The sequence below is a fragment of the Meriones unguiculatus genome, chromosome 19 (genome assembly GCF_030254825.1).
Source record: "Meriones unguiculatus strain TT.TT164.6M chromosome 19, Bangor_MerUng_6.1, whole genome shotgun sequence".
In the NCBI taxonomy this organism is placed as follows: domain Eukaryota; kingdom Metazoa; phylum Chordata; class Mammalia; order Rodentia; family Muridae; genus Meriones; species Meriones unguiculatus.
In genome coordinates, this window is record NC_083366.1 from 38,095,659 (window position 1) to 38,109,623 (window position 13,965).

At 42.6% G+C, this 13,965-nt stretch overlaps 1 protein-coding gene across 1 annotated transcript in view; it reads left to right on the forward strand.

Moving 5' to 3' along the window:
• Aoah (acyloxyacyl hydrolase) overlaps positions 1–13,965 on the forward strand; it is a 226,754-nt gene that overhangs the window by 87,857 nt on the left and 124,932 nt on the right. Inside the window, exons 5-6 of the mRNA XM_060372382.1 lie at positions 7,207–7,266; positions 12,183–12,253. Of these exons, the coding sequence (XP_060228365.1) occupies positions 7,207–7,266; positions 12,183–12,253 (131 nt within the window). The remainder of the gene's footprint in view (positions 1–7,206; positions 7,267–12,182; positions 12,254–13,965) is intronic.

The following is a 13,965-nucleotide window of genomic DNA, read 5'->3' on the forward strand; positions in this document are numbered from 1 at the left end:
TCCTCTTCTCACAGTAGAAACGTCCTCTATGGTTTCTTCTTTACTTTCTTCATTGCCACACACTGCGGTGTGTGCAGCAGCTCTTATTCCCCAACTAAATGTCAAAATTCAAATAGTTGAGGAGGTAACCGCTTTTTTTTTTTTTACACAACTCCCCAACCCACAGTCCCTAGTGTGGCACCTGCTGTGGTACCTTCGAAGCAATGCCATTGGCTGGATAGTGGGAAGAGTAGAATCCTGAAATGTACAGTGCTTTCCCAGTCCCCTTAGTTACCTTCCTCTCATTTTCTGATGCTTTCAACATGTCAACCTAGCAGTGCTTATGGGGTTCAAGCCTAGATCTCTTCAATTATTCCCCATAAAAGTGTTGAAAGCCTGGCCCTTCCCTCTTTATACCATTATGGTATTAACCAAACCGCTTGAAATGCTTCAGATGTCTAATTTCTGTAGCCTACCCTTTTCTAATTTTCATACAAGTGTGGATTTCCCTTCTGGTCCATGCAGCGAGGAGCTTGAAGTGGGTACTGAGCAAATGAGCAACTTGGAGCCCACATCTGCCTGTTCTCACATGTTCCCACCCCTCCTTAGAAAAAGCCTGTGCCTATCCCTGCAGCCCAGCCCCCACTCCCTGTTGCCCCTCATCTCACCTCCTCTGTCACCCCCTTGCACTAGCATCATGATGAACCAGCCCTTGGCTTCACGGGAGGATCACAGGATCAGCCCAGAACTCCCTGGAGTCGGGGCCTTTCATGCAGCACATGCTCTGTCATACATGGGGACAACGACAACAATCATGAGCATGTATTGATGGAGCGTCTCTCAGTTCTTAAAATTAGAAAGCACAGAAGAGAGCAAAAGAAACAATGTCAACCCCACAGTTATTGCCGTAAATTCCTTTGCTTTTCTGTCTATGTAAAATCAGGAACTCTGTCTTTCTTGCTTAACATAATAGTGATACTTCTAAAATAAAAACTTTTAACAGTATACAGCAATTGTACACAGTAATATGTGACATAAGGATATTTTTAACCGAGTATGCTTTGCAGGTTGGAGACATTTACTCTCCTATGCCTCTGTACCTTTCCTTACTTCCCTTCCTCCCTTTCCACAGTCCCCTTTATTCCCCTATATTGTCTAACGTCTACTGTCATGCCATCTAGACATGATTTATGAACCTACTTAAAATCTAGGAACAACTCAGTAACTCCAATTGCATCTATCTTTCTGCAAAGAATATGACTTTACTCTTTTACGGCTAAAAAAAAATTCAATATTTCTCTCTTCATCCTATGCTCTGATGACTAGCAAGATGTTTCTGTCGCTTAGCTGTTGTGGATAGCACTGCAGTAGATACTCGGGCATCTTGGTGATGTGCTGCCTTGGAGTCTTGGGCTGGTACCCAGATTGCTATAGCTAAGTGATATGAAAAGTCCGTTTTGAGTTTTCTGCTGTACTTCTGTATGGAGCTATGAGGCAGCAGGACAAGCTTGTCATTCCACCAGCAGTCTAGACGGAATTTCTTTTGCACAGATCCTTGCCAACGTTTTCTTAGTGACTTTGTCATTTTGACACGAGTGAGATAATCCGGTGCAGTTTTAATTTGCATTTCCTCAGTGGATAAGGATATTGAGCACTGTTAAAAGCATTTATTGACTATTTATATTGTTTTCTTTTTAACTTTCAGTTCATGCCTACTGGTTACTGGGTGGCTTGTTTTCCTCTTGCTTGGGTTTTTGAGTGCCAAAGGTAACAATTCTTCCTCAACTTTCATTTATTCTCTCTCTCTCTCTCTCTCTCTCTCTCTCTCTCTCTCTCTGCTACTGAGAGTATAGTCAACATAAATATTTTCTTTGGGTTTTTATTTCATTATCTTTTGAACGCCTGCCATGTGAATGAGTTGCTGTATTGGGCTGTGTAGATGTTTAAATAGGCTTCAGCATGCAAGGGAATTCATCCCAGATAAAAGCTGGGCACATGGAGAAGGTTACACATGGTCTGGAAGATTCCCATGTAGAGAATGAGCTTGAGGCTAACAAGAGTGGCCAAAAAAGATATCAGCATGTAGATCTGGAGTCTGTCATACTGGCCACACCAGAAAGGACTATTTTAAAGAAGGGTACTGGGTTTTCCGGAATTCCTAGAGAAAGCCCCTCCAAGGTAATTCAGTAATGTTAGTTTTTACTCAGTCTTTGTGTCAAAGAGATCATGTTATTTTTTTATGCAAGTATTTATTTATTTGTTTGTTTATTTATACAGCAAACCTAAAGTGAATGTGAGCATCAAAATCTATTTGACAAATGTTCTTTATGAATTATATAGAAAACTGACAAAAATACACTCTAAACATTTCTAAGTGCCCATGCAATTCCCTTACCAAATTAAAATATTTAAACTGAAAGCATTATTTATGACTTATGGAAATGTTGCGAGAAACATTTGATGAGTAGAGTTTGTATTATTGTACATGTTTGTGTGCTCAATATCCAGTCTTACATGCATTTCAGATAACATTCTGTCAAACACTGTTTTGTCATTGAAAAAAAAATCAGTTTGGTTATTTTTTTTCATGCTGTTTTCATCTCCCTCACTCTATATTCCTATTATCCAACACAGTACTCAAGAGAGAGGAAAAGCCCAATAAATGTTTTTTGGAGGTCTGAAACTAAGTACTAAATAAATCATTCTATTTCAAAATATGTTTACAATACTTGTTATACACTTACCAATTGAATCCAAACATGTTAGAAATGTCAGTGGTCACAATCAACTCTATGTCAACAATAAATGTGTTACTAATCTTGTTAATCAACTTGTTATTTTTTTTATTAGTTACATTTTATTAACTCTGTATCCCAGCTATATAACGCTCCCTCATTCCCTCCTGATTCCACCCTCCCTCCGTCATCTCCTCCCTGCCCCTTTCCAAGTCCACTGATTGGGGAGGACCTCATCCCCTTTCATCTGACCTTGTTTTATCAGGTCTCTTCAGGACTGTCTGCAAAGTCCTCCTCTGTGGCCTAGCAGGGCTGTTCCTCCCTTGTGAGGTGGGGAGGTCAAAGAGTCTGCCATTGAGTTCCTGTCAGAAATAGTCCATGTTCCCCTACTAGGGTACAACCAATTGGTTTCTGAGCTACCACAGGCTACATCTGAGCAGAGGTTCTAGGTTATATCCATATATGGTCCTTGGTGGAGTGTCAGTCTCAGAAAAGACCCCTGTGCCCAAATGTATTTGGTCCTTTGGAGCTCCTATCTTCTCCATGTCATACTAACTCCCCCTTCTTTCATATGATTCCCTACACTCTGCTGAAGGTTTGGTTATGAGTCTTAGTATCTGCTAGGTAGAGTCTTTCAGAGGCCCTCTGTGGTAGGCTCCTGTCCTGTTACTTGTTTTTTCCTATATCCAATGCACATCCCATTTGTCTTTCTAAGTGAGGATTGATCATCTTACCCCGGGTCTTCTTTCCTGTTTATCTTCTTTAGGTGTATAGATTTTATTATGTTTATCATATTCTATAGGTCTCTATAAGTGAGTATATACCATGTGTGTCTTTCTCCTTCTGGGACACCTCACTTAGAATGATTATTTTCTAGATCTCACCATTTGCCTGCAAATTTCATGATTTCCTCATTTTTGATTGCTGAGTAGTATTTCATTGTGTAAAAATACCACAATTTCTGTATCCCTTCCTCCGTTGATGGACATCTGGGTTGTTTCCAGGTCCAGGCTATTACAAATAAAGCTGTTACAAACATGGTTGATCAAATGTCCTTGTTGTGTACTTGAGCAAATTTTGAGTACATGCCTAGGAGTGTTATAGCTGGGTCTTGAAGAAGCACTATTCCTAATTGTCTGAGAAAGCGCCAGATTGATTTCCAAAGTGGTTGTACCAGTTTACATTCCCACCAGCAATGGAGGAGGGTTCCCCTTTCTCCACAACCTCTCCAGCATGTGTTGTCATTTGAGTATTTGATTTTAGCCATTTTGATGGGTGTAAGGTAAAATCTCAGGGTCGTTTTGATTTGCATCTCTCTGATGGCTGAGGATGTTGAGCATCTCTTTAAGTGTTTCTCTGCCATTTTATATTCCTCTACAGAGAATTCTCTGTTTAGCTCCGTACCCCATTTTTTAATTGGATTACTTGACTTACTGCTTTTAACTTCTTTAGCTCTTTAAATATTCTGGATATCAGCCCTCTGTCAGATACAGGGTTGATGAAGATCCTTTCCCAGTCTGTACACTGTCATTTTGTTCTGAAATACAGTTTCATGAGGTCCCATTTATTGATTGTTGCTCTTAGAGCCTGTGCTGTTGGTGTTCTGTTCAGGAAGTTGTCTCCTGTGCCAATGAGTCCTAGGCTTTTTCCACTTTTTCTTCTAACTGATTTAGAGTATCTGGTTTTATGTTGAGGTCTTTGATCCACTTGAACTTTAGTTTTGTGCAGGGTGATAAATATGGATCTATTTGCATTTTTCTACATGTGGACATCCAGTTGGACCAGCATCATTTGTTGAAGATGCTGTCTTTTCTCTATTGAATAGTTTTGGTTTCTTTGTCAAAAATGAAGTATTCATAGGTGTGTGGGTTTATTTCTGGGTCCTCTATTTGGTTCCATTGATCCTCCTTTCTGTTTCTATGCCAATACAATGCAGTTTTTATTACTATTGCTCTGTAGTACAACTTGAGATCTAGGATGGAGATACCTCCAGATGATCTGTTGTTGTACAGGATCGTTTTGGAGATTCTGGGTTTTTTGTTTCTCCATATGAAGCTGAGAGTCTTTCTTTCAAGATCTGTAGAGATCATGTTTTAAAAGTGAGGGTTGTCAGTTTTATTATCCCTGCTGCCAACAGACAGAAATAAATAGTGAATATAGCACTGACATGGACCATATGGGCCGGCTGTAGTATAATCACACCTTACCAATGACCTATCACAGGAGGTTAAGATGTTTTATAGGGCTAGATAGGAGGAGGAATAACACAGAACATATTCAGTGCCTTGCTATTTTAGACTTTTTTTAAAAGTACACAGTGGTGTTTTAATTTTCCAAAAGGCACACCTTATGCCAGTTATGCTGGCCACCAAAACCATCTGGAGAATGTCATCTTTCTTCAGGTCATTCTTTTGCACTCTCAACTATGCACCATCCTGTTGCCTTTGACCTAAGACACATGCTTGCTATCCTCTGAACTTGAGCCAGAGGAGCATGATTTCAGGCAGACACTCGTGGGGTAGGTGTTGGGGCGAGTGATTCAGTGATTCAGTGTCCACCCACCAAGGGTAAGTGGAGCTCCTCCATATATGGTCACTGCTTCAAGAGAAAGGTGACCTTATCAGTGACTTTGAGCGGGCACTTACCTCAACTCCAGCTTCAAGGAAGAGTAAGAAATGGTTTTTTTTCCAATGAATATGTCAATTCCTGAGCAGATTTTAGAGCTGCCGAGGGGCAGGCCGAGGCTGGGAACAATGGACTGGCACACGCACACTGAGTGTGGGATGCTAGTGTTGGTAAGGAACCTCAAATTGTGCCTCTCCACCTCCTACAAATATAGTCAGCCTTTGGAATTTTTTCATAACAATCTTTACTGGCAGCGAGTTAATTCTTTATATTTGCAATGTATGTGTACTTCAAAGGCGCAGCTCAATGCTCTAGAAATGAAAGAGAATGGTGGGTACAGAGCCAGGAGAGGAGCAGGTTAAGGAGAGGTGGAGGGCGTTTTCCTGGCAGTGGTTGTACCTGCAGTGCTGTAAGATTCTACAGGGCTGCTGATGCTCTGCGGAGGCACAGAATCTACAGAGAGCCACTCATTCAGGGATGCCACTGCACTATGTCTGTCAGAGAGCAGAGGTTCAGAGTAAGTGTCCGCCGCCCCTGCTCACTGACATGAAGCCAGCTTCTTGGCTTCGGTGTATCTGCCATAGTCTTGTCTCTCAGACCTGTCGTAAAGACTTCATAAGGTAATATTTGCAAAGTCATTAACAAAGCACCTGGTATAAAGTCATAATGAGGGTACCTAGTAACAAGAAATTGCCTTTCTATAAATTATTTTATTGGAAATTAGCAGAACGGTTAATTTATCACATATGTGTAGACTTTGATTTCTTTTTTTCTTTCTGTTTTGTTTTTTATTTGGAAAAAGTGGAAATGTACTCATATTCTTTTTTTATTTTAATAGTTTGTTATTTTTATTTATTTCTTTATTACAGTTTATTCACTTTGTATCCCAGCTGTAGCCCCCTCCATCTCCTCCCAGTCCCACCCATCCTCCCTCTTCTCCCCCTGTTCCCCTTCCCTAGTCCACTGATAAGGGAGGACCTCCTCCCCTTCTATCTGACCCTCCCCTATCAAGTCTCATTAGGGCTGGCTGCATGATCTTCCTCTGTGGGAAGGTGATAAAAAAGCCGGCCATTGAGTTCATGTCAGAGACAGCCCCTGTCCCCTTTACTAGGGAACCCACTTGGAAACTGAGCAGGGGGTCTAGGTCCTCTCCATGCATAGACTTTGGCTGGAGTATCAGATTCTGCAGGCTCCCCTGGGACCAGTAGACTCTGCCCTACAGACTATCAAAGCAGACACTGAGACTTAAGGCCAACTGATGGGCAAAGTGCATGGAATCTTAAGTAAGAAATGGGAAATAGTAAGATCTGGAGAGGACAGGAACCCCACAAGGAGAGCAACAGAACCAGAAAATTTGAACACAGGGGTCTCCCCAGGGACTCATATTCCAACCAAGGAACATGCATGGAGATAACCTAGAACCCCTGCACAGATGTAGTCCATGACAGCGTAGTATCCAAGTGGGTTCCATAGTAATGGGAAGAGGGACTGCCTATGACATAATCTGATAGGCCTGTTCTTTGATCACCTCCCCCTGAGAGGAGAGCAGCCCTACCAGGCCATGGAAGATGACAATGCAGCCATTCCTGATGGGATCTGATAGACTAAGATCAGAAGGAAGGAGAGGAGGACCTCCCCTATCAGTGAACTTGGGAGGGGCAATCGAGAAGAAGGGGGAAGGAGGGTGGGATCAGGAGGGAAGGAGAGAGGGGCTTATGGGGGGGATACAAAGTGAATAAACTGTAATTAATAAAAAATAAAAAAGATAAAAAAGGAGATAGACTTTGATTTCTAATTTTAGAAAAGACTTACATGTAAATCAAAGGTGAAACAGGAGTTACAGTGTTACCTCATTCTGCTTCCACAGGAGACCTGGAAGTTTACACTGAGGAAGGCAAGAAAAATCCTCAAGAAGTCCTCCGCCATAGTAAGTAATCATCTGGCAGCAGGCCAGCCTTTTCCTCCGTGTGCTCTCCTGCTCTCAAACTCCAAAACCAGAGGTTTCTCTGGCCCAATAATACTGCAGTTGCTTCGGACTGAAATAGGAGTATGAGCTCATTTCCATTTTTCCTCTTGCCCCCCTGCCTTCACTCTGTGGCAGGCAGTATCAGTCCCAGAAGACTGACATTTTAGGGCTGGCTCCTAGCTAGGAGCTGTCATGCATTTTATGGTATCAAACACTTGTCTCTATTGTCAACCCACTGTATGCCAGAAGCCCTATTCCTCCTCCTCAGCGGTCATGACCAGAGATGTCTCATGACATTGCCCAGTTGAGGACCCCCTGCTTTCTGACAGACCGTTATAGAGAAAGTTGTGGCAGCCTCTTTCCCACTTTCTAAAGCACAATTATCGGGCAGTGTTTCACTTGACTGAGCCTCCGTGTTCCTAGCTGTGGGATTAGGACAATGATAGTCTCTTCTGTAAAAGGACTAATTGACTTATATATTCAAAGCACCTGCTACCCTGCTGAGGCCCGAGTACCCAGTAACTGCCACCACGGCTGCTGCTCAGCTCCATTTGCCCTCTCCGTAATGACTCTTCCTCAACAGACAGCATGCTAGTTCAGATCAGCCAGTTAAGCATTTGACTTAGGCTCCTTTTCTATGGTGTTGTTAGAATCCTGCCTCAGCAATTACACTTTCAGTTCTTGTAAGTGGGGCAAGTCAGTCCCAGTTGTAAGGGAAGCAGTGAAGTAGGCTGGATGATGGGGACAGTGACAGTACAGATACACTCAGCACAGACCTTGCCATTGTCTCCTCCCCGCTAGTTTACCTCATCATTCACCACCAGGCAATATGTCTAAGTTTTATTGATTTAACAACAAATAAACAAAGGAGAGGGAAATCACTTATCTCAAGGCTAACCGGACTCAGCAGACAAAAATGATTGGATGCCCAGTTAAATTTAAATAACAAACAATCAATTTTATTCTGTGTGCCCAATACAATACTTTCATGTGGCAACCAGCAGGGGTCTTATGGGTTTTGGTGTACAAGGCCGATCCAAGTTAAATGGTAACACAGAGGCATTTCTACATGATTGGTTAATCAATCATGATGTCGCTCATTGCTTGATTCACAGATTCATTAAAGGTTGGTAGTAGCCAGTTCATCTAGTCTGTTTAATATGTTGAGTAAAAAGTTGAAACAACACAAAACCCCCATGACCAGCACCCTCAGAAATCTGAGCAGAATGGAGGACAATACGCTTTGTCTTTTGTTCCTCTCAGCAAGGGATTAAGACTTATTTTAAGGCATTGTTTATTTTACTGGCACAAACTGCCTTGGCACAAACTCAAAGGCTAATTAGGATTTTACTTTTTTTTTTTTTTTTTTCTGTCACCAGACTTGAAAGCATAATTGGTGAGGCAGGATTCTAATTTCAAAAAGCCAAAAAAAAAAAATGTTTCAACAATTAAGAAAACAAAAGAAAATTTCCCCAGAAGCTTCTTCCAATGTATTTCCACTACAGATTAAAATTATCAAAGAAAAAACATGTCTTTGACAATCTGCTCAGGGCATCTTGGCGGTCACTAATTCTTCCTGGTGGCCAGTGTAGCAGGGACCTACCAGCCATGACCTAGAGGGTGATGTGCAGCAAATGGCATCTGTTCCTCACAGCCTCCTGTAGGAGCCTCGACAGGAAGGACCGGAGATATGGCTCAGAGGTGAAGAGCGTGCGCTGCTCCCGCAGACAGCCAGAACTTGGTTCCCGGCATCCCCATCAAACTGCTCACAACCTTCCGTAGCTCCAGCTCCAGAGACTCTAACAACCTCTTGTAGCTTCTGTGGGCATTGCACTCTCAAATACAAACCCATACGCAGGCTTTGCTAAAATATAAGAATCAGTCTTTACTAAAAGAATTACCTTTTTAAAAAAAATCTGGGTTGAAGAAAAGTTATGTGTTGTCAAGGAAATAGTAAGTTCCAGAAAAGGTGTGGATCTCAGCAAGGCCCAGGGAGGCTCCTCTGTAGGTTTTCGTGTATGTAGAAGAAAACAGACATGCCAATTGTTTAGAAAACCTGCTGTGGACGTCTTACTGAATTCTCATCTATACAAACTAGATACAGCTTTTTTCCTCAGAAATGAGAAGGCTGAGACTCAATCACTTTCTCTTTATAGCTAGTACACGAATAATGGATGACATAAATTCAGAAATGGCTCTTTCCAAATCCAATGTGACTACTCTGCTGATGGTACTCCAACCAAGCCTCCTTGGTGCTGAACCTGAGGAGCTCTCTGTATTGGTCTCTGTGGGTACAGGATTATACTGAGGACAGCCTGTGCAGCTGGACCCAAAACAGTAAGCACAGGTCTACCTGGCCAATGCAGTCACGTGGGAAGCTAACAAATGCCTGTGCTCAAATGTGTTTAAAAGCCTGCCCAGAGCAATTAAATCTAGGTAATACAATACACAAAGTCAAAAGGCACTTTGCCATATGAAAATTCAATTTCATGTTAGCTGTGCATAGAAAAATGGTATAATCCCAAACACATACATTTTGACCTTTCATTTATGCCCTTCACCCCATGTATTTTTTTCAAGGCCCATTTGTTGCTCTGCATCACTTATCATCCAGTGAGGGAAGCTGGGTAGATTGCACTGTCCCCAGGGGTTGTCCCCAGGTTCTACATAGTCCATTCAGGTGGGTTTGGATACAGCCAGGTGCAGAATTTTAAATCAATTTCTGCATTATAAACAGCCCACCTGTCTATGTCTAGCAAAGATCACATTGAAAGGAGGGGACCGGCAAGCGTGCAAGCAAGGACTTCTGTATTGTGGCTCACATGTCCATCTCAGTTTATCTTTGTGAGCACATTGTCTGGAGTTGGGAAGGTGGCTTGGGTACAACTGTCTTTCTCACTTTATGTGATACATAGATCAGATAAGACCTACCCTGTCTGGACAGAAGAAGCAGGGGAACTCTGGACATGCTGCATTATCTCCTGCATATTTCCTGACCTCCCTGTCTGCTCAATAAATATCAAAGACACCTGCAGTCTTCCAGCTGGATTTTGACAATGAAAATAGTTGTACAATTATAAAATTTTATTCTATTGTACCTCTGGCGTAGTAGTTGTAAGACTGTTCGCATAATTTGTATGTGTTGGTTTTCATCAATGTTGAACTCTACATTGTCGTTAGAATAATTAGGCAGGCTTTATGACTAAAGTAAATACTAAGAGAAGTAGCTTCAACATCTGAATGCAGCTGACTTAAGTCTCAGAATGTGCCTCTGCTGTCACCAATGATTTTTATAAGATCATGCCAGTGTTTGCTTTACTGTGTGCCTGAAGTGCTGATCTCAACCAGACCCTGAGTCTTTGACTTTAACCTTCTTCCACTGCTACTGCCTTTTGCCCAATTTCACATCATTGTAGGATACACTTGGCACAGCCTAGAGACTGATTTGTGCTGCTGGCATCTGGCAAGGAAAGGCTGTCACATCGTACACAGGCAGCCTAGAGCCAGGAAGCCCAGACCTGCATCTCTAGCAAGCTCTTTCCCTTCTCCTTCCTCTAGGCAGCCCATCCCCAGATATGCTTTTGAGATACAGATATAGTCTCCAGCCTGACTCCTTCATGGATCCTCCACTGTCCTTGAGGTGATAGGAAGATGCATTCTAGCTGTCATAGTGCCCTATTTCTCGAATGACTCGTGGAGTTATGTGGATTCCAATGCTCCAGCAACAATGAAATGTGTTCTCTTCCCCTAATATGCCAAACCTTCACATATGTCTGCAGCATGGGGCAGCGTGCTCCCTGAGTCAGGATTCAGACTCCTTCAGCTTTGGTGTGGACATCGATGATCTTGTTGAAATACAGACTGTCTGAGGATATATTGTGGGGAGGGCTGTGCGTTTCCTGGGGCTCTCAGGGGGCACTGACACTATGACCATGCCTTGAGTGGTTAGGACCTGGCATGGTGTTCCTCAAGCCTTAGTGGACAGCAGATTGACCCAAGAGAGTGGACACGAAGATGGTATAAAAATAAATAAATAAGGAAGGATAGATTGCCAGGATCCACCCTGAGGTGCCCAATTTAGTACATCTAGGATGAAAGTTTGCGTATCAAACAGGCTAGAGACTGTATATTGTGTTATAAAGCTTCCTGCATTTCAGCCTTACTTCCTACTATCTCCTTTCTGCCTAATTTCTAAGTTGTCAGCATTCTCTGCAGGGCTCCTAAAGAGCCCTTTAGTGCTTCCACTTTGGACCCCAAAAAACATAATGCTAAAAGCTGGGACCTCCATCCATAGGATGAGGTGAGGACATCTCTGCTTTGCATAGATAAGGAGGTTGCTGATTAAGGTTACTCCTCTATTCACAGAATGCCGGGAAGGTACCACAAAGACCCTTATAATACCTTATCTATATTCTGAAAGTTTTGCTAGTTGTTTTTGGCCAGAGTTAAAATAAAGGTATTTCTCACAATACACCTCATAGCCACCTGAGGGATTCTGGGCTGGTGGAAAGCAACTGTTTCTCCCTATCTATCCTAATAGGATAGAATTGTTTTATTTGAAAGTGTTTTTAAGCCTATTTTCAAAGTATTCCAGAAGAGGAATGTTTAAGTAACCGACCAAAGCAGTCAAGACCCATTCGGGAAGAAGTCCAAGGGTGACTGTGAAGGTGGGAGCAAATGGCTGGTGACGAGGAAAACTGGATTCCAGTCTCAGGAACCAACATGGGCCTCTGGAGAATGAACATGGGATGTACATCTGGATAAACAAAAGAGAACCTGCTTCAGGTCCAGCCATCTGGACTACAGAGGGTCTTTTTGCGGAAACCATTCCCAGAGTTAACCAACTCTTCTTTTTGCTCTCTTTTTTACCTCTCCAGAAGTATCCTAGAAGTGGTCTGAATATTTGTTCACTGCCATTTTTGGACAAGATCTGCCAGAAAATTGAATTGTACGTATACTATTTCAACTGTTCAAGGGATATGACATCTCCTTTGTTTGTCCTTCTTTTATTTTCTTTGGTGGTGGGGGGGTGACTAAACTGATGCTCACATTTAAAAGGCATCCTCCTCAAGTTGATCGTGTTTCTTGCTCAAAACACGACTTGTGCAGAGACTAAAAGACCAACCTGCTTTGAACAAAATACAAATTTGGGAAATGTCTCATGGGCAATCTCAGCACCAGCGAGCAGCATCCTAGTGAGGCTTTCAGACAACCATTGCTAGACACTTGGGGAAGCCCCTTCTCCCCACATATGGATGAGGTAGGCTGCCATGTTCTTGCACAGCTTCGGGGACTTTACCTGACTGGTACGGTGAGGAAATGAAGAAAAACAAGAACAGAGAGACATGAAGAAAAGCTGGCTCAGTGGACCTGGCTCTCTGGCGGAGAAGCCTCAGGACCCCTAAAGGTCAAAGTGTTCATAATATGGAGATGAAAAGGGAGGTGAGGCTATTGCATACAGCTGAACAAAGAAGAGGGGTTATGACAAACAGTCTAACAAAGAGGGAAGGTTTTTGGTATACAGCTGGACCAAGGAGATGGGTTTAACTACTCTCCATAGCAGCAGGGCCTGTAGGGTTGTAGTCTTCAGGCAGTAAATATTGAGGTGGGGGGAAAGACTCTGGACATCTTCTGCACATACTATCAACATCTACACATGACCAAGCGAAGGCTTTACTATCTTGCTAAGCCTCTCCCCAGGGAGAAGGCTTTGCCATTTTACCATGCTTCTGAGGCTATCGTCCCTCACATGACTGTTCCCATGTTTCCACCACACACATTTCCTCAGGACTTCACTCACTCAGGGCTCCCTCCACTCCCCACAGTCAGCGCTGGAATAGCTGTAACCACTGAAAGTCGCTGCCTCAAATTCCACACCCCCCACCACCCCTGACACACTCATGCCAATGCCATTTCCCAGGCTGAGAGGAAGCTCAATGTTAGTCCATTACCTCAGCTAGCTTAGAGGCCTTGCTTCCGTCTCCAGTCTTGTAAACAACAGCAGCAGAACTATCCCGGATCATAGCTTCACCCTATGTTGGGGTTTAAACTAAATGTCGTAGAATAAATATTCCCAACAGTAAAACAAATAGTGACTTTTGAAAAGCAAGAAAGTCCAGCTTTCTTCTTACTTTCTGTTAGTGAGAAGAGGGGACCACTCTAGGGAAAATAAACACCCTTCAAAGGGCAACTCTTGAAGGGCTTCTTCTGATGAGGCCCCATTCACTCATCCTTCAGCAGTGCCACCAGCTGGCCACCAAGCCTGCTACACAGAAGCCTCTGGGGACATATTATCTCTAAAGCACAACACCAAGTCTTAAAGGAAGTACCTCCCCCAGGCCACCCCCACTGGCTGGGTATATTTACTTCCCTGCATCCTTTATATTCTTTTCATAGATTTTTTTTTCTTGAATTGATTTAAAGGACTTGAGCCACTTAATGCTTTTGGTCCTGTTTTTCTTTATCTAAGATCAAAGTATAAATTGAATCCTTCCTACCTCAGAACCATCTGAGAACTTTAAAAGTCAGATTCCTTGGCCCCAGTGTTGTAGTAGATTTAAAAAGAATGAGTATGGGGCTATATATTATTAATTATTATTAGCCCTAAGATCATCACGGTGGTATTTTTTTTGGAGAAGAAAATAAATATTTATTATTGTA